General features: G+C 43.5%; 1 protein-coding gene across 2 annotated transcripts in view; it reads right to left on the reverse strand.

Moving 5' to 3' along the window:
- Nucleotides 1-4745: 4745 nt before the first annotated feature.
- SCG5 (secretogranin V) overlaps nucleotides 4746-27836 on the reverse strand; it is a 44815-nt gene continuing 21724 nt past the window's right edge. The window contains exons 5-7 of one of the 2 annotated variants that reach the window (XM_061611495.1): nucleotides 20571-20683; nucleotides 7848-7901; nucleotides 4746-5158 (exon numbers count right to left, since the gene is read on the reverse strand). In XM_061611495.1, coding sequence (XP_061467479.1) covers nucleotides 5054-5158; nucleotides 7848-7901; nucleotides 20571-20683 — 272 coding nt within the window. In that variant the 3' untranslated portion in view covers nucleotides 4746-5053. Of the gene's footprint in view, nucleotides 5159-7794; nucleotides 7902-20570; nucleotides 20684-27836 lie in introns of both variants that reach the window. The other variant, XM_061611496.1, reaches the window with a different exon arrangement.

The raw sequence follows: 27836 nt of genomic DNA on the forward strand, positions 1-27836 counted from the left end.
TCCATGGCTGCATAGTTGATGTTTCTTGGTGGAGAGATCATGGCACTCTGCACATGTTTAAAAGCATTCTTTCCTTAATAAGTGCTACACAAAGCTCAGAGTAAGAAGGGAGGGAATTTTAAAATTTGTAGCCTCATCAACTTGAAAGGTTACTAGCCACCACTGCCATTATGACTAGCCCTTATATAGGATCTTTTTGATATTGCATTGTTCAAGTATGCTGTTTCTGATCATTCTACTGACAAACTGACTATAGATATACACAATTATGGTGGTACACAGAGTGGGTTGTGTTGATGTGGCTACAGAAGCACCCTGTCTGAGGCAGGAGGGGCAGATCAATATTGATACAGTATTTTACTTGTCCCATTTTAAAAACTGCTTGCTAAAAAGTATCTCATATGCAAGTTTGTGAGGCTGTAGCTGGTACCACAGTAATTCCAGTGCCCCTAAATATTGACATGGGCTATAAATATAGTCCTGTATGTTCACTACTGTACTGTATTGTCAAAAATAAGTGCTTCTATATTTGACTCCAGGATTCTGATTTGGGATCAGTCCAGCTCAGGATATCTTCCCAGGTCATATTTTGTGTTGTGCAAGTCCACTGTAAAGTTGAAGCAAGATGTTGGTTGGATTATCCTGTTCAGTCCAGCACTGAAATGGGAGGGGCAGGATCAGACATGGGATGCGGGAAGTTTTAAGTATGAATGATCTCAAAAGATTGTTTTTGAATGTGCAAACCAGTCTCACATGTGGAACTCTTTAATAAGGCTGGAAGACAAGAAAGCTGATAAGTCGTTTACACAGAAATCCAATACAGTAAATGTCATACGCATTGCATTTTGGTGCTGAGCAACCAAATATAAATGAGGACTGCAATTCAGTGATCACCATTAACTCCACTGAGGCTTTAGCAAGTGGTTTGGCACTTTTATGAAGAAGGCCATTTACATACCTGCTTTGCTGAAATGGAATATATGAAGTGAAATCCTTTTCAAATATCACAGAGGAACCAGTTCTATGCCTTGCAGGTCCAGGTGAAGATACAAGTAATGAAAAGTATCACTCACACTGCATGCTGTTACTACCTTTCTGCTGGAAGACCACATTATCTTTGCAAATAAGCCCATATTATCAGTAGCCATTGTAACCAGTGATGAAAAGGATTTGAATTGCAAATAATAAGTGCCTGCAGAGTTCATGCAGAAATATGAATAGCAACAATAAGCACATCTCTACCTTTAAGCTGTATTATTACCAAATATCTCTCTTGTCTTTAAGAAACTGCCAAGAGCTTTTCTGTTTCTGGGAAATGGTACCACAAGTCTGTGGCCAAACCTTTTGTCTTTCTATTTCCAAATGTTCTGTTTTTCTATGAAAACACAACAACAACCCCCCCCCCCGTTCTGCCCTACTTCAGCTAAGGGCAATCATAAGTTTACTTCTTGAACTATCTTGAAACGCAATTAGCATTCCCCAGTTCTTGTATTTTATTCCCCAACCACATCCACATCAAGAATGGTTCTTCCCTTTTTTGTAACGTTGAGCTGCTTCAAGCCAAGAAGGGGAAAAAGATATTTTATTTTCCACAAACAATTGAACTTGCCTCTCAGCTTTTTTTAAAAAAATGCAGTTGATGTAATTGACTGAAACATCAACAAGAATATGTGATAACACAAATATAGACGTGTCTGTAAATTTCCAGTATCAGAAGTAAGACTTTGTGAACAGTTTAGTAACCAAAATAGAGTGCAATAAATCATACCCCAAATGTTTTGTGTTTTTAGATAACCATGGACAAGTCATAAAGTATAGATGGTGTTTTGCCAAAGTGTAAATGTTCCTAATGCTTAAAAACCACTTCCACTCGTTGGAAGAGGTCAGTTATGCTGGGCGTGGGCGAGAGGAATGGAGAGAGTCAGAAAGACAGGAGAGCACAGGCTGACATAGAAATACACCCTCAAGATACCTCTTAGTTGTCTGTTGGGGTTGGGGCACAGTCAGAGTGGGCCTGAGAGTGAGAACCATACCTGTCTTCTGCTCTGGGGGCATAAAAAGAAAAGCAGCACAAACCCACTGAAGAACCCTCAATAGCTGGAGCTGGTCCTCACTGGAGTTGGCCCCATTGTTTGCTCTCTGCCTTCTATTCAGCAAGCCATGTGTATGTTTAATAAGAATTGCAGCTACTTCCCACCCCAGCACTGCTTCAGCTCTTCTTCTTCCCACCTTCAGGGTGGGCACAGGTGATAAAATTAAACAGCAAGTGAGCAGATTCGCCACTTTTCAGTGTGTGCCCATTGTTTCAGTATATGCATATTAACAAAAGTGTGCCTCATGGTTGTCAATTCGGCTGAACGACATACTCTCAATTTGGTATTCTGTGCCGTGCAGGGCGATGGTGACCTTGAGTGGGAAAGGTTGTTGTGCGCATGTTTGCCAAGTGCAATGATTTAAATGGGTTTTGTTGAAGAATGACTTAGTTGGATGCAACCCAGTAGTTGGGGCTTCAGTTGTACAAGAGAAAAGTACCTTTACTCTTTTCACTCTGCCATCCCCAGCAACTTGAAGGTCTCCTGTTGCTGTTGTCTTAAATTAAGTCCACTCATTCTCTTTTGCTGCCCCCAATGCCTGAAGCTTCTCTTCATGGTGCCATTCCTTCATAACCCTCCTCCAAGCCCATCCTTTCTACAACACCTTTGGCTTATTTCAATGTGTGTACTCTGTATATGAAGAGAGCCAGTGTGGTGTAGTGATTAAGGTGTTGGACTACGACCTGGGAGACCAGGGTTTGAATCCCCACACAGCCATGAAACGCACTGGGTGACCTTGGGCCAGTCACTGCCTCTCAGCCTCATGAAAACCCTATTCATAGGGTCGCCATAAGTCGGAATCCACTTGAAGGCAGTACACACACACACACACACACTGTATATGACTTTGTTGGATGCAACCTGTAATAATTAGAGATGGGGTTACATAGCCAATTGTGGCAGAGAATTAAACGTGGATCTGAAGAAAAAGCTGCAGGTTGACATTAATTAGTCAAGTCTCCTAAACTCAGTTGAAAAACAAGAAAATTATAATGTCCCTTCCTTTCTTAACGTTACACTGAAAATGCAATGGATTTTAAAAAGAGATGACAAGCTGCAAAGTAGCATCTGCTTACAATTTATCAGTCCATTTGAACTGGGATGGAAAGCTGTCATGAAAACAGAAGGGCAGGGTAACAAAGACAGTGATAAGAGACTTTGAGGTAAGACTCAAAATAAAGTTACTTTCCTTCTTTGTACTTTCAGCTTTAACTAATAAATTCATTGTACAAGGAATGCTGTGACCCACGCTTATTTTTCTTGGAGGAGGAGGAGGAAATAATATTGCAATAAAACATCTATGTTTCTGTAGAAAGCAGTTATTCTTTTTGTGGTGGAAAAATGATTTTAATCACCCCAAACTTTCAAGATTGGAACCACCTTTCACCCTATTGTTTCCCTCACGCCCTAAAAACAACAACACCCTAGATATCTCTAGCTGTGTGTGATCTTCAAAGTTCTGTCCACTGTAATTGCTAATGTTTCTGCCCTGGCATTTACTATCATTTAAGATTTGTAATGCTCCCATGTGTTCGCCACATGGCTACCAGATAGTTCTAAGGTGAGGAACTACACAGTCAGTGGAAAACAGTTACCGTCATAAATAAAACAAGCATGAGTAGTTACTACAGGCATACTTCTCATGGTGAATTAGGAGAAGACACAGGAATTCAAGCAGATTCTTCAAATGGTGTCAGAATGCTCCAGTACAGAAGAGCAAGTACAATACATATATTGCTGAAGAATTCTGTGCTTAATGCTTTCACTGTCTCTCAGAGAAACACATTTGTTTGGCTGTGTGCCAAATTTCCAGTTGAAGAAATGAAAATAGTGCCTACCTAGCCCATGGGCTTTGTCTTTCCATCTGTGCTTCCTTCATTCCATACCTGCTTCCTGTGTGTACCTACTGAGAAAAAAGCTGGTAATAAACAATTGTCATAGGCAGTATCAAATGCATGCGTGTTTATGAATTCCCATCATTGATGGAATTCAACCTCTCTTGGTCAGGCAACCTTCAAATTTTCTTGGCTGCATCATTATGCCAGGATTTTCATGTTGCTATGATGTCTGAGAGCTTTAATCAAGTTGGTGCGAGGCAGGGATATTTGATTCAGACCTAGCAATAGTTACTCATATGTTTGTAATCTCAAGGCAATAATGTTACTATGTAAGGGCTTCCTTTAAAGATCCAACATGTGTAAAATGCAGTGGTCTGAACTTTATAGCTTGGGATATACCACCAGGATCACATTAGACTACTGCTCTTCTGGTTAATGCATATCTTAAACTTTCTGCTATATAAATAAAACAAATGATGCACCTTAATATATTTGTGAACCCAAGGTTTACCAGCAAGTAAGTCAGGTATCATTTCTGAGGCAATAAAAAGCAGCCGCCAAAATGCTTCACCGTGTTGTCTCAATTCATAGCAAATTTTATAATTTGCCTTACAGTAAATAGGACAAGGCATTTCCTCAAAAATAATCTGAAACACGTTTATATCTCCATGCAAATACTGAGATTGCTTTCAGTGTTTATTAAAACAAATAGCAACTATTTGACATTTATTGTGAATTAGGCTATTGTTTACAAACACAACTTCATGAAATAATCGTTCCTAGAGAACAAACATCACATTATAAGTACCGAATCGGAAAATGTTAAAAAATTGTCCTCCTTTTTACAAGCTGCTTCATAAAGCCATTTAATTCACACCAGTTATTAAAATTATCAATTTTTAAAAGCTTGTTCCAGGTTTAAGTAAAGAAAGAGCTTCCTATTGTCATAACGTAATAAAAATACAATGGTGTTTTCATGTATCTAGGAGAACATTATAAATCCAGCTGCTTTTCAGCAACCATTATATAAGTAATAAACATGCAGCCACTATGAGGATTTGAATCACTGATTACATATATATATATACACACAGAAGCAGTATTAGAGCTTTCCGTGAAGCTTCATTCAGTTTCTGCAGTCTCTTTCTCTTCATCTGAAAAATGTGGAACAGACTTCTTTGCTACAACATTGTCCAGTCTTTGTCCTTGAAGGTATGGATTTACACTCTGAAAATATATTTTAATTTGATTAGAAATAGGAAAGAATCCAGGGAAATATTCAAAAGTATTAAGTGAGGCTTACTCTCTGGTAAGAGTGTTTAGGAGTGTAGCCAAATTATTCTTCCTCATCCTCAATTCTGTAAAACAGGGATAATGGTGGCCTACCTAATAAATTCTAGACAAGGTAATTAAAATAAAGGTGGAAAAACACATCATACAATCAACAGCAGCACTATTTGGCTTCCCAAGTATCTGTGATTTGTAACAGTAAGTGAATCCTAAACTTGATATAACACAGATTTTTTTCTGAGGCCTTGACCGAGGCACTTCATCATCCTTTCTGTTAGGTTCCTTATCTATAAAGATAAGACACTGCCCACTAGTAAAAAGTAAAGGCCCATTAAAAAAAATCAAAACCCATATTACAATAATACCTTTATTAGGATAACCAAAATATCACAAAATAGTGTGTAAGTATTTAGGTTCTCCAAAACTCTTCATCATCTTAAATGGTAAACAGAGCAGCTGGGGGGCGGGAGAGGGAATTGGCTGATGTCGAAGGCATGAAGTCTGCATCTGGTGGCAATCTGAAGATGGAATGAAGCACTGAAGCATAGGATTGTCTGCTACCTCTTACTACATCTATTCAATGGGTGGATCAGTACCTATCTTAATTATTTTTATTATTATGTTTTTCTTTCAGAAAAGTGAAACTCAAAGAGATGTGCAAAAAAACATTAAAAACAAGCGTAAAATTGCTCACTTTACTGAGGCTGAAGAAATGAGAGAAGAGTTGGCATTAGATATAAGAGAGAGCACTTTGAGTGACAGTCAACTTGTCTGTGTGTTGGATGCTTATGAGCATAGGTTTAAGAATAGGTTGAAGTCTACAGTTGCTAATATGCTGTTAAATGGAGGTAATGACTTTGATGTCTGTCTGTGCACAGTGGGCTTTTTTAGTGTGGCTGTGTTGCCCACTAACTTCAATTAGCAGCCAAATATCAATCCCTGGAGATCTAGCAGAGTGCTGGTGTTTACTAGAGCAATCTGATTGGCACATGTTACTTGAAACAAATGCATTAAAATTCTGTATGCTGGAGAGAAGTATTATAGCATTCAAAGCAGATGTGCATGCAAAAGAAAAAAGGTATTTTGAATGGTTGTTCATGTAGCTTTTAAATGGTATTGTACATCACATGTTTGTATTTGAGTATTGTTCGCTGTCTTCTAACAGACTAAAATTTAGACCAGTAATTCTTAAACTAGCATGCCATGAAAGAATTGTGAGCGTGAAGTGGAAATTTTAATTTTAATGTCAGCCCAAAGAAGTCAGAGACACAAGTCACTGCTCTTACACCCTCTTATTTTATTTTATTATTTGTTTATTATTTAATTTGTATCCCCCCTTCCTCCCAGCAGGAGCCCAGGGCAGCAAACAAAGCGCTAAAAACACTTTAAAACATCATAAAAACAGATCTTAAAATACATTAAAACAAAACAGCGTTAAAAATGTTTTTAAAAAACAACAACTTTAAAAAAGGGTTAAAACATTATTAAAAAAACATATTAAGCAATTCTAACACAGACATAGACTTCTTCTTCTTCCAGTCACCATCCGATGGGGCAAGTGATTCTACCACATCATGCTTTGATTGGATCTGGATCGTCTAATTGTTGGAAAGTAGCAGAATGGCGTGCCCTCAGAATGGGTTCAGAGGAGCACAAAAATTGTCAGTGGTATGGAAAACAAGTCCTATGAAGAAAGGCTGAAGGAACTGGGTGTGTTTAGCCTGAAGACGACTCATAGGGAACATGTTAGTACTCTTCAAATACTTGAAGGGCTGTCACACAGAAGAGGGTAAAGAGGGCAGAATTACATCTAATGGACTTAAATTACTGGAGGGTATATTTTACTTAAATATCAGGTAGAAACCTGGTATAAGAGCAGTTAAAAAATGAAACCGTTACCTAGGGAATGTTCTCCAACCTTGGCTCCCTAGTTGTTGATGGACTACAACTCCCATCATCTCTAACCACTGACCATGCTGTCTGGGGATGATGGGAGTTGTAGTCCAACAAAATCTGGGGACCCAAGGTTGAAGAACAGTGACCTAGGGGTATGATGGGTTCTCCCTCTCTAGAGTCTTCAACCAGAGACTGGAAAACTATCTGTTGGGGATACTTTAGATCTGGATTTCCTGCATCAAGCAAGATATTGGATTAGCCAGCCTAAAAGTCAACCTACAATTCAATGAGTGATCCTGAACTAAGTCATACTCATAGACTGAGAAACCAATGGACTTAAGCTACACAACTCAATTGATGTCAACGGGTTTACTATGAGTATGACGAGCACTGGATATCTCCCTCTGATTCTATGAAGCACACCAAAAGGGTGGGTTGTCCTTGCTCTTCTTTACTCTGAAAGGGGGTGCAAGAGTGAAGTGTACGTCCAGTTTTAATTCAAAAACCAAATGCCTTGGCTAGAATATTGGGAATACTGACTTAGACTGAAGAAAATTCTGCAAAAGTTGTAATGCTTATCACAGATATTTTCTGGAATTATGGACTAAGTCCAAGTTTTAATATAGATGTACTAGTCATAGTTCTTTCAACAATCTTATTTTACTTTGTATTTTTACCTTATCCTGTAGTAAGGCACTAAAATGAAAACAAGTTGTGTTCCGAAAATTACCCTTTTCTTTCTTTTCGGTCCACCCTTCATTTTCTCAAAGAGTAAATTCTTATTCTGAAAGAAGAAAAAACACAAAGTATGGATCAAATTTTATAACTCTTCTTTTCAAGCGAGACTTTGTGCCATCTAAATATTAGCATATGAATATTTTGGAAAGCAGTTTAGGAGAGAATGCCATGTTGTTGGAAAGATAAACCACAAGAAAACATTTGAATTACTGCAGCTATTAATAAAATATCTTGCTATTCTTCTGGGACTGTCAGTGTCATCAACCATTATAAGAATAGGAATATATGATTATTTTAAGTTGCATTGTGGTTTTAATCGGAACTGTCTCAGTGAGGGAAGAGTCAGAGTGGAAAAATAGCTCAGTAGTAGAGCACAAACTTTGCATGCATAAAGTCCCAAGTTCAGTTTCCGGCTAAAAAGACATCAGGCACTGGGGTAGGAAGTCCCTCTGCCAGGCATTACTGTGCAAATGTACCAACTGTCTTCATTCAGTAGAGCAGGGATGTGGAACCTGTGGCCCTTCAGATGTTGTTGGACTCCAGCTCCCATCAGCCCTGGCTAGTATGGCCAATGTTTAGAAATGATGGGGATTGTATCTCAGCAACATCCAGATGGCCACAAGTTCCCCATCCTTACAGTATAAGGACATTGTTAAAATTGCAAGGAAGACCAGAGCCGTCAGTTGGGGCAGGGCATTTTTTAATGAAGCAGTTGTTCCTGATGGCTTTTGTGTGCAATTTTTAATGCTTTTAAATCATTCTTTTTATCTCAACTGCTTCCCCTGCAAACTGTTAAGCACCCTCTGGATACAGTAATCCTAGTCGCAATCCCTTCCTTAATTTAAACAGCACCCTCATACACTTAATTTTTATAAAACCTATTTGGTCTAGAACACTTTTAATAGAGTGAACCTCTTAAAAATTGCCAAAGCCTGAGGATGTGGACAGGTTTCTGGGAGAATCGAGGGCCACTACTTGTTCCCTTGACCCTTGCCCATCCTGGTTAATCAAATCTTCCAGAGGGGGAGTGGCTGACTGGTTGGCATATTTAATTAACACCTCCCTAAGGGAAGGTTCTATGCAACATTGTTGAAGGAGGCTGTGATAAGACCTTTGTTAAAAAAGCCTTCGTTAGAACCTGCAGATCTTAACAACTTCTGCCCAGTCTCTAATCTCCCCTTTCTGGGCAAGGTGATTGAGAGGGTAGTGGCTGCTCAGCTCCAAGTTTTCCTGGATGAATTGGACTATCTAGAGTTAGACCCTTTTCAATCAGGCTTCAGACCTGGTCATGGGACAGAAACTGCCTTGGTCGCCCTGCTTGATGACCTATGCCGTGCATCAGACAGGGGGAGTGCATCCCTGTTGGTGCTGCTGGACCTCTCTGCGGCCTTTGATACGATTGACCATGGTATCCTTCTAGGCCGTCTAGCTGGAATGGGATTGGGAGGCACTGTTTTATGGTGGCTCCAGTCCTACCTGACGGACAGGACCCAGAAAGTGGTGCTGGGAGACTACTGCTCGACCCCCTGGGTGTTGGCCTGTGGGGTGCCACAAGGTTCCATTCTGTCTCCCATGCTCTTTAACATTTATATGAAACCGCTGGGAGAGGTCATCAGGAGATTTGGAGTACAATGTCGTCAATATGCTGATGACACTCAGCTCTATCTCTCCCTACCACATGATTGCAGGGAGACAGTGCTTATCCTAAACTGGTGCCTGGAGGCTGTGAAGGGCTGGATGGGCTAACGAACTGAAACTTAATCCAGACGAGACGGAAGTGTTGCTGATCAAGGAAAAACTGCACCAGGGACGGGGTTGCAACCTGTTCTGGATGGGGTTGCACTCCCCTTGAAGGAGTAGGTCCGCAGTTTGGAAGTCCTCCTGGATCCTGCCCTGCTGCTTGAATATCAGGTAGCCAGGAGTGCTTTTGGCCATCTAAAAATGGTCTACCAGCTGCATCCGTTCCTGGAGGCAGTTGACTTGGCCACAGTGACACATGCATTGGTGACATTGAGGCTTGATTACTGTAAAACAATCTGTGAGGCTGCCTTTGAAAATGGTTCGGAAATTGCAGTTGGTTCAAAATGCAGCAGCCAGAATGTTAACTGGAGCACAGCGCAGGGACCATATCACCCCTGTGCTTTATTGACTCCACTGGCTCCCAATTTGTTTCCAGGCCCAATTCAAAGTGCTGGTTCTGACCTTTAAAGCCCTAAACGGCCTTGGACCAATATACCTGATGGACCGCTTATGCCCATATGTACCTGTCTGAGATTTAAGATCATCTGCCTCTGGTCTCCTCTGCATGCCTGGAGTGAAAGATGTTAGATTGACAGGCACACGGGAGAGAGCTTTTTCAGCTGTGGCCCCCAAGCTCTGGAATACCCTACCCCAAGAAGTTCGCTCTGCTCCCTACCTGTTGGTTTTCCAGAGACTTCTGAAAATGATCTTGTTCCAGAGGGCCTTTGGGAGGGACTGAAGGTAGAGCCTGACACTGATTGTATGCCTTCTACGTTAAATTTTACCTTTGTAGTCCCTTTAGTAACACTCCCTCTGTGTGTGTGTGTGTGTAGTATTTTATGTATTTTAATTGTATTTTAATGTTTTTGTGATTTTACTGTTTACAATTTTATTATGTTCGTGTTTGTTTTTATTTTTGTAAGCCACCCTGAGTGCCCTATTATAGGGTAGAAAGGCGGGATAGAAATATTTTAAAATAAATAAATACATAAATAAGGTTGTCTTGGCAGACAGAAGAACTGTTAAAAAAAAGAAGAGAGAAAAAGGGTGAAGACTATGTCCACAGCCTCTACAAGTGTTTCCACATATTGCTATATTTCATAGATGTAGTGAGCTCAAATAAGGTCTGGAATGTCAGACACATGCTCAGCAGATTCTGTTTCAACTGGGATTATTCAGTAGAACCACAAAAGAAAAAGAGTTAAGAGAGATTAGGAGAAAAGCTATATTTTAAAAAAAACAGATTATTGTGCAATTGTTCTATAATTGACCCAACATCACAGTATCAAGAGAAGTAGTGAGAGATTCATAAAACAATCACTTCTGAAATGAAACCTTGATTTGTAAAGAAACAAACTCTTTAGTGCACATTGTGTACTTGAGACTGCCAGCTGAGAGGTTGGACCATTGGTCTCACCTGAAGGGTGATTTTCCTATGAGTCCAGACATCACAGCGGGTATTAGCTCCACCTATCGTGCGAAGGCAAGAATGTCTTTGAAGTCAAGACTAGGGGCGTCAGGCCCCTCCCACTCTCCAGTTCATTCGCAGCGAGTCTAAGGAAAGATATCTAAAAATACAAGAACAAGGCCAACAGGCCTGGCAGCAGGAAAATAACACAATAGTACCATGCATAGTAACATGACTCCAACATAGCGGTATAACAGAACTAGAAGTCTTGACTTCACTTTTAAATTTAAATATAATAGCGTAACAGTAATATATAACACATTAGAAAATATATAGTCATCCCCCAACTGGGAGGGTCGTGATGTCCGGACTCAGAGGAAAATCACCCTTCAGGTGAGACCAATGGTCCATTTTCCCTATGAGTCCGGCCATCACAGCGGGATGTACCAAAGCAGCCCATACAGGGTGGGACCGGATGCTAATCCTCATTAAGAACCTGTTGCAACACTCATCTGCCAAAAGATGTGTCAGCAGAGGCATAGCGATCAATTTTATAATGCCTTATAAACGAGTGTGGGGTAGACCAGACTGCAGCCCTACAAATATCGGCAACAGGAGCATTAGTGGCAAAAGCAGCCGAAGTGGCAGCTGACCTGGTAGAATGAGCCGTTATACTAGCTGGAACTCACAGCTTCAGAGACTCATATGCTAAAGAAATACATGCCCTCAACCAACGGGATAAGGTAGGATTGGATACTTTATGCCCCATAAACCTTGGATGAAAGGATACAAACAGAGACTCCGTTCGTCGAATCTCTTGGGTCCTAGACAGGTAGGTCTTGAGAGCCCTCCAGACATCTAATGAATGCCAAGACTTCTCGAGAGGATGGGTAGGATTCGGGCAAAAGGAAGGCAAAAAAATGTCCTGGTTGCAATGAAAAACTGAATCGACCTTGGGACGAAAGGAAGGATCAGTCTTCAGCACAACAGAGTCCTTATGGAAGACGCAGAGGTGTCGAGCAGAAGACAATGCGCCCAACTCCGAAACGCGTCTGGCAGATGTGATTGCGATCAGAAACAAGACCTTGAAGGACAGCATACGTAGGGGCACAGTCCTGATGGGTTCAAACGGAGGGCGTTGCAAAGCCTGCAGAACTTTCGGCAAACTCCATGAGGGAAACCGATGGACAACAGCCGGAGAGCGAAGGGCGACTCCCCTCAAAAAACGTTTGATGAACAGATCTGAGGAAATAGGAGCTCCAGGAGAGGACACTGAGAGAATGGACGACAGAGTGGACGCATGTCGACGTAGAGTGTTGGGTCGAAGTCCCATCATAAAGCCGCTATGGAGAAATTGCAGCACCTGATGCACAGTGGCCTGGGTGGATCATGGTAGTGGGACTGACACCACTTGGAGAAAGCCACCCAGGTATGTTGATAAATACGAGTGGTAGATGGTCTTCTCGAGGCCAAAATAATATCAATCACAGCGTCAGACAGTCCAGCTGACCTCAAATGTCCCCGTTCAAACGCCACGCTGTTAGATTGAGCCAAGTAGGGTCCTGGTGCAGTACTGGACCCTGGGATAGGAGGTCTGGCCTGATTGGAAGTGTCCAAGGATCCATCATCGACATTGCCAGAAGATCTGAGAACCACGGTCGGCGTGGCCAAAATGGTGCTATCAGAACCAGCTGTGCCCTCTCGGCTCACGCCTTCCTCAAGGTTTTGGCTAACAATGGTATGGGAGGAAAGGCGTACAAGAGACCGTCTGGCTACGGTATTGTCAGAGCATCCATGGCTTCCGCTGTTGAATCCAGGTATCGGGCAAGGTACCTGGGAAGCTGGCAATTGCGACTGGAGGCAAACAGGTCGATTGAGCATTCGCCGAACCGACTCTGAAGACGATGGAAAATGGCTGAGTGAAGTTTCCATTCCCCCGGAAACACCTGTTGTCTGCTGAGCCAGTCTGCTGTCACATTCCAAATCCGTCTGAGATGTTCTGCTTTCAGGGATTGTAGATGTTGTTCTGCACAGACGAAGGTGAGGGAGGTTAAGTCCTGCAGAGGACGAGACCTGGTGCCCCCCTGTCTGTTCAAATGTGATTTTACACGCGTGTTGTCCGTTCGAATGAGGACATGGTCCAAAGGGAACAGAGACTGAAAATGAATTAGAGCTAAATGTACAGCTTTTAGCTCCAGCCAGTTGATGCTTTGAGTCTGCTCCGTGGTGGACCAAACCCCCTGAACGTACTGGGAGTTGCAGTGGGCTCCCCAGTCTATGAGGCTGGTATCTGTGGTTACAACAGATCTGTGTGGTTCTCTGAACGGCGTGCCCTTGGAGAGGTGTTGGGACCTCGTCCACCAGCGGAATGATAGGCACAGTGCGGGGATCAAGCGAACTTTGCAATGGTTGGAGCTGGCAATGTCCTGTTGAAAGGGCAGTAAAGTCCATTGCAGATGCCGAGTGTGGGCTCGAGCCCATGGCACAATATGGATTGTAGAAATGAACATTCCGAGCGCCGTGGCTAGAAGCATGACGTCTGCTGATGTTTGTTACATCAGGGACCTTGCGATGCTTGTGATGGCAGTGATGCGATCTGGAGCCAGGAATATCATTGCCTGCAGGGTATCCAACATTGCCCCTAGATGTAGTAGGCGTTGGGTTGGTTAGAGATGGCTTTTGTCGACGTTGACAAGTCAGCCGTAGGTCTCTGCCCTGGAAGCGTCGGTTCCAGGAGCCCCTGGATGAATTGGGGTCATAGAATCTGACATTGTGGCCTCGTCCTCCTGGCCGCGTTCCTCAAAAGGGCTGGTTAGTATGGAAGGAAGGAAAGCGCCTGGAAGGCCTATGGTCGATGTTCTGGACAATGGCCAGAACCGGTTTGTGGGCGTCTTTTGGATCAACCAGCACTGCCTTTAGAGCTTCCTCGCCGAAGAGTAACGATCCGGAGTAAGGAGACCTGGCCAGATTCATTCTGGCCGCTGAATCAGCCTGCCAGTGGCGAAGCCAGAGGGTCCGTCGAGCGACTATCTGAGCCGTCATGGCTCGTGCCCCCAAATGAGTGGCATCCAAGGTGGCATCGGGCACAAAAGCTGCTGTCTTACGCAACTTTACCAGTGACCTTCTGAGGGCGACAGGATCAGGTTTAGTGTCCTCTAGAAGACCATCCAGCCACATCATAGCTGCTCTGTAGAAAATGGAGGCTGAAGCGGAGGCACGCGTGGATAGGGCAGTGGCCTCGTGGTTTTTGCGGAGGGTGAAGTCTATTCGACGCTCAGTAGTGTCCTTTAGTTGGGATTCCCCTTCCCTGGGCAAAAGGGATCGTGAAATGAGGCGAGCGATTGGTTCGTCTATGCCAGGGACGTGTAACTTGGTGGCAAAGTCTGGAGCTAGGGCGTAAAGCCTGTCAGCCAGGTTCTTGAAGTGGCGAGATTGAAATGGTTGAGCCCATTCTTCAGAGACCAATTTGGCAATTGGGTCCGGCACTGGGATGTAGTGTTCAATAAGTGCAGGAGATTTGAGAACCTTGGCCCCTTTGATGGCTGGTGCGGAAGAAGTTGAAGGCGCAGTCTGTAGACCAAGGGTATTAACTACCCTGCATGCCAGGGGCTGATAGTCTGAGGCATTAAACAAGCGATACGATGTATCCTCCTCATGATCTGAATCGTTGCTCCAGTCATCTCCTTCAACATGGTCGGTGAAGGTTGACTCCTCTGCATACGAGGCTTCGTCAATACATCTGCCTCTGGCTATATCGAAGGGATTTGGTGAGCAGGAAGGATGAGCTTCATGACACGCACGTTGGTCCATGTTGAGTTGAGGTATGGCCGGAACTTGTGGTAGTGACTGCATTTGGGTGATAAATGCCAGCATGGCTTGAAGTTGGGAGAGGAAATCAGGGGACAGCTGCAGCCCGGTTGTGGCAGATGTTTGTGCCTGAGCCGGTATTGGAGCAGATGTTCGGGGCGGTAAAACGGAGGGAGGCTGGTTAGGTGAAAGCTGAGTGGGAAAGCCAGCAAAAACCTCCTCGTCAGAGGAAGCAGCAGGGGAATGAAGTATATCGTTTATGTGTGCCTGAGTTGCTGTGGTAGTGGTGGTGGTTGGCACAGAGGCATAGCGTGGCCGCTTTGGTTTGTTATGGCTGGAAATACGTTTTGTCTTAGCCATTACTTTAACATGCTTAGACTTAGTCACCTTGGAGTGTTGTGGCTTGGCTGTTTGTGACATGCCTGGCTGATCTGGCATCATATTGGCTGATTGCGACATGCCTGGCTGTTCTGCCATCTTATATTAACTTGGTTGCAGTACACTGTCACGGAGGGGGCAGGATGTAAAGACCCGAACTGGCACAGCGTACGACCACGGAGGGGGTAGAATACACTGGCAGATGGCGAAGTGCACTGCCACAGAGGGGGCAGAATGCACTGTGGTATCAGCGTTAGTATAATATAGGCTGTATTTTAGGTTTGGTACACGGCCACAGAGGGGGCAGGATGTACAAAATATAGTTCAGATTAGTGCTGTAGGCTGGATTTCAGGCGTGGTACACGGCCACAGAAGGAGCAGGATGTACTGAATATAATTCGGATTTAGTACAAGTCAGCACTGATATTAAGGCTCCAGCCTTGATGATACTGAATATAATTCAAATTTATTACCAGTCAGCCACTGATATTAAAGCTCCAGCCTTGATAATACTGAATATAATTCAGATTTTGTACAAGTCAGCCACTGATATTAAAGCTCCAGCCTTGATAATACTGAATATAATTCAGATTCAGTACAAGTCAGCCACTGATATTAAAGCTCCAGCCTTGATGATATTGAATATAATTCAAATTTAGTACAAGTCAGCCACTGATCTTAAAGCTCCAGCCTTGATAACACTGAATATAATTCAGATTTAGTACGAGTCAGCCACTGATATTAAAGCTCCAGTCTTGATAATACTGAATATAATTCAGATTTAGTACAGGTCAGCCACTGATTTAAAGCTCCAGCCTTGATGGTACTGAATATAATTCAAATTTAGTACAAGTCAGCCACTGTATTAAAACTCCAGCCTTGATGATACAGTCACAGTAATTTTGTGTGTGAGGAAGCCCTGTGTAACTCTGTCTACAACACACAGACAACACACATACAGATAGCTTGCAGGGAAGGTATCCGATGGTTAATAAAGGGGTAACAAAAAAGGCGGGAAATTTGAATTCAACAAAAATGGCGCACGGAAAAAAGGAGAGCGGGAAAAAATGATCTAAAAATGGCGGAGAAAGACAGAGCTATGGCGGCCGTCTGGTAACAAACTGGGGGAAGGGTAGCTCAGCACAGCCTCGCAGGGGGAGCCGCGGGGCCGATAGCCGCACTAGCGGCTCCAAGAAACCCCCAAGAAGAAAGAGCAGATAGAAGCCTGTGCGGGATAAGGCAGCAGTAGGCAAGCCGCTGCGGCCGCCGGGAGCAGGACTCTCCGCGGCGAAATCAAAGTGCCGAGAGAAGCCTGTGAGGGATGAGGCAGCAGGAGGCAAGCCGCTGCCGCCGCCGGGAGCAGGGCTCTCCGCGGCGAAATTTAAGTTGCGGAGAGAGAGCCGGATCACCAGGCTCTAGGGAGGCAGAACCCCGACAGGTAAAAATAGGTTGGAAAAAAGGCAGGGAGCCGCAGCCGCAGGCTCCCGCCTGGGAGAGAACCGCAGCCGCGGTCTCTCCAAGGGCTCCACAGAGCGCGGCTTGAGACAGGGAAAAACCGCTACGGGAGAGAAAGAGCTGCGATCTGCCGAAGCTCAAAACGGCCAGAAACCACAGAACACCGCAGCCGCGGTCTCTGTGGGGGTCCTCAAACAAGCAGGAGAATAAACGAAAAATAAAAGGTTAAAGACCAATCAGGGAGAACCTCAGCCACGGTCTCTGAGGAAAGAACCTCAAACAAGCAACAGAGATAAATGACATTTAAACACAAAGTAAACAAATACGAAAACAACTTAGCTAAATTCTACGCTATAGGAACTCAATGATAGGATTTCAATCTTGTTCGCAGGAAGGCAAGAATGAACTGGAGAGTGGGAGGGGCCTGACGCCCCTAGTCTTGACTTCAAAGACATTCTTGCCTTCGCACGATAGGTGGAGCTAATACCCGCTGTGATGGCCAGACTCATAGGGAAAAACTATGATCTGCCACTAGTGTTGCAATACTAGCACAATTCAAGATGCTGCCCCTGTGTGATTGATACAATCACAGAACACCCCCAGCAGAGCTTTTCCATCGGTCGAGATACAGGGTATGACCCACTTGCTGTTCTGCCGGTTCTAGTGCGTCTCCACCTCTTTTTCTGAAAACAGGGGCACACAAACCCTGCCCCTTTTTACTGTAAAACCTGGTGGGAGCAGCTTGAGTGTTGTTGTTTTTTAAAATTCGCTTGAGAGATTTGACAAATGATCGGCAGATCGACCCGTTCCCCCTCCAGGTGTGGCCAATGGAAATGCTTTGGTGTAGGCGACTAGAGTGCTCACAGCCCAGTATGATCTGACTTCAGCTGGCTTCGGGATGAGACTTGGGCAGCAGCGGGGAAGGAAAGAGCTTGATGGGCTCAGAGGCAGTTGCTCTTCCTCTCTGCTACCGAAGGTTCTATCACGTGCACAAGTCAGATGGGTGCTCCTGCCCCTGGTGTGAGGCAGTCAGCTGGGGGGAGGGAAGCATGAACATGATGGGATGCTACTTGATTGGGCTGCCATATCAGGTGAAATAGTATAAAAATGGTGGCTTGGTCACAGGAGAATGGCTGGCCGGCCTGTGCAGGGACTAAATTATTGGTCTATGCAGCACTTTTGCTGAATGGCTTCAATGTGTACAGATGGGAGGCAGAGACTCTCCAACTTTCCTACTATGGGGTTTCCCCTGGATTCAAATCAGGGACTGCCATTATGTAAAATGAGAACTATCCCACCAGATCATGGCTCATCCTGAAGCCTCTCTGCTGGCAACTGTGACTGGGTGTTGGGGCTAGAAGAGAAGGGGAGGAAATATGCCCCAGGATATTTCTGATACTTGTCTACAGCTGTGACTGAGTAGTTAGGGAGTGGTGATGTAGTGCTTGCAGTATGTGGAGCTCCCTTTCTTTTGCCCCCAACATGACATTTGTTTCCAGGGATGTTGGGTGGGGTTTACTATGCCATTTTTGTATATATATTTTCTTGTGTGTTTCCCCTCTTAGGCTGAGCATGCATTGGATTTGGTGGTCATTCTGGCACAACAGCAGCCCATCTCTAGACCCAGCATAATGTAAGTATAGGATTGCTTGGCTTGAGGGCTAAAGTGATTTGTGCCAAATATTATCTGTTTGGTATTTCTCATGTTAATTTAAACCCTAAGTTCACAAGCCATAGCTTTTGCCTGACCTCAACTATTTCACCAGAGCTGTGCCAAAGAGACAAGGAAACAGAAATGAAATTGGCCAAGGAGAGACATTCTTGGCTATAATAATTTGTGCAAACTCACTTGGGGAAAAATCAAATTTAACATGCAAAAACAACAACAACAGAAGTGTACATTATTTCCTCTAGGAAGCACTGTATCAGTTGTAGGTTCTCGTAGTATATTGCTTTACCTGAATCTTTTATAAAAGAAAAGTCTTCCTATAACTTAAAAAAAGCTGGACTGCAATTAAAGCTAAAAAATGCTTTGTGAAAGAAAAGACAGACTCGGCTCAACTGCTTTGGTTCAAAAAAGATCATATTTTGTTTTGTCTGTCTGAGAATATTTTAAAACCATAACTAATCTTACAATATAATAGGCAGCAGAGTGCAGATAAGGTTATGAAATCTGATATATTATTCATCCAATAAGTGTAAATCTGAAAATACAGCATGCCCCATAAATCTCTCCAACTGGAGAGTTCAGACTTTTGATGAAATGTTATCTCTTGTTCCCATTTGAACTGAACAAGAATTAAGAGTATTTTATATCACAGGATTTTATTTTAAGGAGGAGAATTGTACTTCTTGCACTTCAATTCAGAAACATACAAAAGGAAGAGATGGGAGTCTGAAAAGCCCCGTTGTACCATCCCCCCTGAATCCATATTGTGTACACACGGAAAACCACACTTCTTGTATCCCAGCCAGTATCAGGTATGTCTGTGGGGATGATGGTGATGGTTGTTGACTAGAATTAAGATCATTAATATTTTTTGTTGGTTTTCATTGCATTTTATTATTCCTTTTGTTAGCTGCAAGTTGGGATACAATTCTGCAATAGTAGTAATAATAAAAAGAATGGTGATGATAATAACAATAAATTATCCAGCTGGATGTACTTTATTGTTGTTATTATGTGGTAGCAATAATAATAATAATAATAAATTAATAATCCAGGAGGGTGTATTATTTGAGCTCTGAGAGTGCGAACCATACTTTGTCTTCACAAATGTTTTGTGAAGACGTGTGGATATCCCCCAAATCGTTTTTTTCCTTGAGAGATAGCAATCTTCTTATCCATGCTAGACCAAAGCATCCTATGAAAGGTAAACCTATCATTCTTAATTTTCAGTGCCATTTCAGTTCCCTAAAACTGACACTCCACCCAGACATACACATATTCAGATCTCATTTTGTTTTCAAAAGAATGTAGGTAATATTATCTAGAATTAACATCATATTTATTTAATGTTATTTTCTTATATTTATCTCCAGCCTTTCTTCCATCATGGAATGAGCTACTGGTTTATAAGAGGCGTGCTAATGTATTTTGCAACACAAATTAAGGGTGTGTAGTGTATTTTAACAACAACATACTACTGGTATGAGCTAGCCAAAGTTAGGCATGTTTAACCCATTGATTTTAGTGAAAGTTAAGCGTGTCCCTAGATCTATCCCACTGAAATCAATGGGATCGACTCTGGATCACAGCTGATATTTTCAGGAACGTGTCTTTAGACACAAGCACTTGACAGTTCTCAAAGTAGTGTTACAAAAACAAAGTACTTATAAATAATAGACTAAGATAAGTGGAGCAAGCATAAATAGTTAATTTGAGTTCAACATCTGGTATGTTTAATGCTGCAACCTTTGGTAATCAAACACAACATAAGAATTTCCAGCACTTGGTAATTGTAACATGGCTAACTAAAAGTTTAGGAATCCAAAAAGTAATTAAAGCTGTAAATCTAAAATTGAGCCAACTGTAATTGATTAATCATTTTCTTATGATTGCAGCAAGAACAAGTGTTGCCAACCCAATGCATTTATCAATAACTGAGCACTGACAGCTTTTAGACTGTGATGAGCAAAATTGAAAGTTTATAGTAGCCTTGTAGTGCAGCCTTCTTTATTCTACAGTCACAAGTTATAGTGACTGTAGCAAATAGTAAGAGTATAGTTGACTAATGACTCTTAATGGTAATTACAAGTCTCCAGTATGCTTGATCTAAATATTTAATATTCAATGGCCTAAAAGTCTTCAATATATTTGACATCATACTGTCCTCCTAGAGAAAATGTGTTACAGAAATAGCTGTGTAATAGCACATTTAACTAAGCATTATTTGGAGATGTTAGACGAAAACAAGATTTACATACCCATTTTCCCATGCTGGGATAGTCATGTTCTGGGTCAAAAAGGTGCTGGTGCAGTTGGTATTCTTTGCTGAACTGTGCTGTATCTGGTGTGTTTTCAAGGCATCCATCATCAACTGTAAAAATATTTTGGGAAACCTGAGCTGCTTGACATCTTGTAATATATCAACAAAACCACATCATGAGCATGTGCAATGAATTTTATAATAAAGGGATGGGAAATTAGAAAATAGCATTTTCCCCCTTGGAAATAACACTCACTTCCACAGTTACTTGTAGTAGACACAAAGTAAAATTCATTTCTTTGCTGATTTCTTCCTGCTGGATCATAAATTAATGTGGTAGTAGAACAATTTGCTGACCATATATTAACCCAAGAAATAAAGGGGCAGCACCACAAATCAAAAGAAGTGGAGCCTCAAAATAGAGCTAAGAAATCAGTCAGATACAATTCTTGTAAAATGCTAAGAACATAAGAGCCTGCTAGATCAGGCCAAAAGCCTATCTAGTCCAGGCACACTGTTTTCAAAGTGGTAAACCAGATTCCCTTGGGAAGCCCACAAGCAGGATCTGAGTGCAACAGCATTCTCACCTGCCATTCCCAGCAACTGGCATTCAGAGGAGGAACAGTGGAGGAACAAGAGCCACTGTGGCTCATAGCCTTATCTCCATGGATTTGTCTAATCCTCTTTTAAAGCCATTCACTTTTGTGGTAGTGAATTCCATCCATAGTTTAACCATGCACTGTGTGAAGAAGTACATTCTTTTGTCTGTCCTGAATCTTCTGACATTCAGCTTCATCAGATGTCCCCAAGTTCTAGTATTAAGAGAGGGAGGAGGTAAAAAAGGTCAACTGGAATTTGCCTGTTGAAGACAAGCTTCTTCCAGGGCACTTATTGACAATAAGTTGCTGCCTTGATAGAATAACCTTATTCTCAATAAGTGCCCCAGAAGAAATTTGTCTTCAGACAAGACATGCTCACCATGTTTTCTTTGCATTTTACAAGAACTAAATTTGATAAAGATTTATTTATTTGCTCCATTTTGAGGTTCTTCCTCTTCCTTTGCCTCTCCATATATATATGTGTGGTGCAGTGGTTAGAGTGCTAGATTAGGACCTGGTAGATCAGGGTTCAAATCACCACACAGCCACCAAACTCACTGGGTGACCTTGAGCCAGTCTGCCTCTCGGCCTAACCTACTTCACATGGTTGTTCTGATGAAATATTGGGAGGGGGAGTACCATGTACAGCACCTTCAGCTCCTTGGAGGAAAGGTAGGATATAAATCTAAAAAATGAATAAACCTAAAATTGTATTTTTTTTTAATTTGTACTCATGCAGTTTGTAGTATCTTGCAGTCAAAAGTGTGGATTCACAATGTTTTACCAGGGCAAGTTGATTTTTTCATGCACACATGGATATACACATTCAAATGCAAGTGTACAAATCTTGTGAATGGTTCAACTCGTCGGTATCAGATCACTGGCCCACCTCCATTCAGAAATTTAGGCATTGTCCAATATCTAAACAGGCATTCAAGAATATTAAGATCTGTGTGTATTACACCATGGCTTGCTGCAAAGGTCAACTGATGTTTGGGGAGGCGGGGGAGTAATGAGACTGTAGATTTATTTTGGTAGCCAAGGCATAATGCCCTTGCACAGACATTAGTAGTGGTTTTCCATGATACTGCTATGAGCAGTCAAAAAAAAAATAGGGAGAGATTAATTTATGCTGGTGAAATCTATCTCCTAGTCCAGCCTTTCCCAACCAGTGTGCCTCCAGATGTTGTTGGACCACAACTCCCATCAGCCTCAGCCAGCATTGCTAATGGTCAGGAAAGATGGGAATTGTGGTCCAACAACATCTGGAGGCACACTGGTTGGGAAAGGCAGTCCTAGTCAATATTGGGACTTTCTCGCTCTGTTCAGTGAATAATATTTTAACTTTATTACTTACTGCAAAAGGAATCCTGCTAAATTTCATAGGTACTCCCTTGATCTTATCATGAACTGGAAAGCCACACAGATGGCGGAAAGGCTTCAGTCTGGCCTATATCTGGCCTCCCTCCCTCTCCTTTTCTCTAACTAGAGAGTCCAGCTTCTCTCTACAAACAAAAATGATTTCTTCAGCACAGGTATCAATTCATCAATTCTTCAGCACCACTAACTTTTTAGTCTGATGTCACCGATTCATAGGGTCGCCATTAGTCGTAATCAGCTTGGAGGCACATTACAACAACAACAACAACTGTATTTCCACACAGATTCCCTAATGTTTGTAACTGCTGACTCCTGGTTTTTTTGTTTTTTTTTAACTTAGCTACCTTACAGATGTTATAGAATAGAAAAGCCAAATGGCCAGTCCTGAAAAAGAAAGAAAGCCATGATGTGCCAAACTCTGTTTACTAATTCAGGAAAGGGATGAGTCTACAACAGATCAGCGGGGGCCCTACTGGTGAAAGGTTCAGGTGCCAAACTGTTTAAATCTAGACAGAACATCTTGCTATGGAAACTACTAAGAGAGGCCTATCTTTCAATAAGCCAGCCCACAAACCTCAGTGAGGAAACTGACTGGAGTTTATATTTAAATATCTGAAAACCACCTTGCTTAAATACTAGTAAAATATGATTCTTCACTCAGAAGGTATCCATGAGGGCAGCTTTACACAGACAGCAGCAATTTCCAAGGAATGCTATCATTTTCATAGCTGGATGCATTATTTTAGCTGAACCACTAACATTCTGGCTGTAATTTTAAAAGTAAGAAACAAGGGGAAGAGGAAGGCAGAAATAAATAGACTAATTCTACTAGAGTTATGATTTCAATCTTGACATTTTAAGTCCCACTGAACTCAGTGAGATTTACTTCTGAGTAGATGTGCATAGGATTTTGCTGTTGGTCAACAATCCTATGCACACTTACCACAGAACAAAGTAAGCATGAATAGGATCAGGCTCAGGGTTGCCAGGTCTCCGGTTTTCTGCCGGAGTCTCCGGCAAAAGGGGGCCGTCTCCAGCCTCCGGCAATACTTTGTTTAGACTGGAGGATCTCCGGCTTTTCATTGGCCCCCTCAGCCACGCATGCATGATTGACACACACATACGTTGGGCTGGGCTGGCCGCCTTCCTGCCCTTTCTCAGTCAGGCAGCCGCAGGCAGGGACTAGAGACGACGACTGAGCAGCTGCCGCCCCTGCAGCAGGGACCCCTCCAGCAGCAGCCCCTGCCCGCTCCCGCCACCCACAGAAGTACAGGTGAGGGTGATGGGTGGAGGCGAGCGGTGGCAGTGGAGGCCAGGCTGGGCCGGCTCCTTCTTAGCCCCGGTCCGGAGCCAGTTCCCCTGGGGCTCAGCAGTCTCTGGCTGGGGGAAAGGACAGCCGGCCGCTTCACCCCTCCTGCTGTGGGTGCTCCTGGGTGGCAGCAGCCGCGATGGGGCTCAGCAGTCTCTGACTGGGGGGGCCCATCGCAGCCACTGCCGCCCAGCGGCGCCCACAGCAGGAGGGGTGAAGCCGCCGGCCGTCCTTTCCTGAGCAGGGGAACCGGCTCCGGGGCTAAGAAGGAGCCGGCCCAGCCTGCCCTCCATGGCTCCTGCTGAGGCTCACAGGCTGCGTGGGCCCCGTCTCCTAGCAACCGCTGCCGAGACGGGGCCCATGCGGCCTGTCAGCCTCAGCAGGAGCCGTGGAGGGCAGGCCGGGCCGGCTCCTTCTTAGCCCCGCCGGAGCTCCTGCTCCGGAAAGGATGGCCGGCCGCTTCACCCCTCCTGCTGTGGGCACCACTGGGTGGCAGCAGCCACGATGGGGCTCGGCAGTCTCTGGCTGGGGGGGCCATCGCGGCCGCTGCTGCCCAGCGGCACCCACAGCAGGAGGGGTGAAGCCACCGGCCGTCCTTTCCTGAGCAGGGGAACCGGCTCCGGGGCTAAGAAGGAGCCGGCCCGGCCTGCCCTCCACGGCTCCTGCTGAGGCTGACAGGCCGCGTGGGCCCCGTCTCCTAGCAACCGCTGCTGAGACACACGGCCTGGCAGCCTCAGCAGGAGCCGTGGAGGGCAGGCCAGGCCGGCTCCTTCTTAGCCCCGGAGCTCCTATTCCGGAAAGGATGGCCAGCGGCTTCACCCCTCCTCCCTCTGGCTGGGGGGGCCCATCCCAAGAATGTACCAAAAAGCATATAAAATCTGTATTTTACTGAAAGTGTGTCGGGAAAAAATGGCATCTTTTAGGCTAAAAATGCATGCATACACCAATTAGTATTTGATGTAAAGCATTTAGAAGTTTCTTATGATTAAGCAGTACACAAATGTCATTAAATGAATAATGCCCACAATAAGGTAATAAATAAGGCAAAATGCCCACAACATGCCTATTTAAAAAAATACAAAAATGAATTGCATTCTGTGCATTAAAAAAATCACAAATTTATATGGAAACAGGACAGAAAATATTTAGGAATGAAGGTATGTGAAACTGGCTTAGGCCAGAAATAGACTGATCTAGCCATCCTTCATAAAGGGCAAAGTGTTTGGATCTTTTTAGTGTACAAAAAAGTCAACTAAGTGTGTGTGTGCAAGGGAGGGGGGCATAATAAATATTATGCATGATGTGGGGAAGTTCATCTCCCTCTCTCACAGTGCTAGAACTTCAGACATTCAATGAAATTAACTAGCAGAACTTCAGGACAGACAGAAGAAAATCTTGAATAAACATATTCTTTAAAAAGAAAAGACCTCCACACATCTTCATACCAACCCTGTGAGGTAGGCTAGGCTGAGAGCTTCATGGCCCAGCAGGGATTTGATCCTGGGGTGTTCCAACCTCACTGAATCTCATATAGAGTGGTTAACTGGTTAGTGCACGGGGTGGGTGTGTTCTTGTCCAGAGACATTAGCCCTCCCTAACATGCTACAGAGGGACAGTCTCTGTGACCAGGGCTTAATCTGAGTCAGTGCTCAACCCCTAAACCACTTTTCCATGACAGTGCTCAGCTATGGCAGTAGTGAAGCAAAGTACCTCTGAGGGTGTGCAGAGTGCATTTCTTTTGCTGCTAAGTGATTATAGCCACCCTCAGCCATACATTAAGAACTAGGCCAAAGGGCATCCTGGTCAGAGGGTATAAGCTTTCCAACATGCTCAAAACCTTGGCGCCTCTCGTTATAGAAATAAAACCCACTGTGCTTGAACATAAACAGTCCTTTTTAAAACAGGAGGTGGCTTGAGAGAGAGATTTCGCTTGCCGTGGTGTGGGCACACACATGCACACTTCTTTCTTCCTACTGTCACTTCTGACAGAGCTGGCAGTAGGTGAACATAAAGCCAAAAGCAAGCTGGACACCCTTCTTTTCTCTCTTTCTCTCACCCTCTTTTCTTTATCACCTCTCATTTGTCTGTCCTTCCCTAATAAAGGCCATGTCAAGTTACTGAACTGTAGAGAACTGCTAAGGATACACAACAGCTTTTGCAAAACTGAGTTTATTATGGAAACCTGATTCTTAGCTGATCTTTTGCCACTGGTCCTTGAACTCATTGGAGCCGGTGAATGTCACCTGGCAATTTACAGTGTGGCAGAGATTGCCTCCGTGCATCCAACTACAGAGCCAGAAACTTCAGCAAAGCACCCATGAGATTTATCCCAATCTACTTTCTGCCCACTTGGTCCTGCCCTGTATCTAGCGTGGGGCAAATGGGTGCACTGCCCTCCCCTAGAGCTGTGTTTTTCTCCCCACCCCCACTCCATTTTTTTTTTTAAAATGTGTTTTTAATTTGTGACATGACAGTTTCCATTTAAATAATGACAGCTTGTTTTAAGAACAGGAGCAATTTAAGAATAGGACCCTCTGAAAAATTCAGTGAATAAGGTAGAGCGAGTGCACAACAAAAGCTTCATCTAGAAGAGCCCCCCAAACTATGCTCATTCAAGACTTTTCCCTGACTGAGGGTGGATTTTTCATTATCACAATCACCCTATAATTAAGGGATCCTGGAAAAAAGCTTATATAGTAACATGGCCATTGAGGAATTAAATATTAGAACTTTGTATTATGGGTTGAGAGCCAGTATGGTGTAGTGGTTAGAGTATTGGACTAAAACCTGGGAGACCAGGGTTCGAATCCCCACACAGCCATGAAGCTCCCTGGGTGACCTTGGGCCAGTCACTGCCTCTCAGACTCAGAGGAAGGCAATAGTAAACCACCTCTGTCTGAATACTGCTTACCATGAAGACCCTATCTGGGATCAACTTGAAGGCAGTCCATTTCCATTTTGCATCACCCTAAGCTTGTGAGAAAGAATGACCTTGTCACTTCAGATGGACTTAGGAACACCCTATTTTAGGTAAGATTTCTATTTTAATCTCCAATCAGAGAATTTTTTTTTGAATGGTATGCTCCAAGCAACTGTGGTTGATACAATGTATCATGTTTAATGACATCACCAGGGCCCGCCCTGTGATGTCACCAGGGCCCACCCCGTGACGTCACCAGGGCCCGCCCCCATTTTCTCAGGTTTTTGAATGGTTCCGACCTGGCAACCCTAATCGGGCTGCATGGTTTTAATTTACAATTTACACTATTTAGTTGAAGGGTTGCTGACTCCTGACCTTAGGCATTTAAGTGAGACTTGCTTCCTGGTAAGTGCGCTTAGGATTATTACAAGTATCCTTGAAAAGGATTGTGTGAATAACCTCAAAATCTGCATAGGGTGTTTAAGTTATGTGTTGGTACAATGGAATATATAATTTCATTAATTTTCCACCTCTCCCCACAACATGACCATCAACATCTGAACAAAATACTGGTCAGGTATGCAAAAGAAGACTATGGTCAAGCTGTCACTCCCCTGTATGATTCCTTTTCACTCCCTCATCCCTACTTGTCTCTGTTCCCATTACTCATTAGTCCCCAATATCCATCCTTCCTGTTACGTCCCCTTTGGCAAAAATGGCCAAAACTTTCAAAACCTGCATCCAGGAAGCAGAACAAATTATGCAAATTAAACATAATTTAATTTTTGCAATTATGTGCATTACTTAGTCTGATCAGGAAATGAGGATTATTGTAAAGCAGGAGTGGGAAATCTCAGGCCCATAGACTGAATGGGATCCTACAAGTCTATCTAACCTATGGCATTCTCTGCATGCAACACCCCTAGTGGCCCTGCTTCACATCCTCTTTTGAGTGTTTTTCCTGGCTGGAATGTGTCCTCCAACTCTGTTAGTGCCTCTTGTTTCTCTGGTTGGAGGGACAGATGAGATGTGTGTGTAGAAACTGATTGTACAGAG

Source organism: Rhineura floridana, chromosome 2 (genome assembly GCF_030035675.1).
Source record: "Rhineura floridana isolate rRhiFlo1 chromosome 2, rRhiFlo1.hap2, whole genome shotgun sequence".
NCBI classification, from domain to species: domain Eukaryota; kingdom Metazoa; phylum Chordata; class Lepidosauria; order Squamata; family Rhineuridae; genus Rhineura; species Rhineura floridana.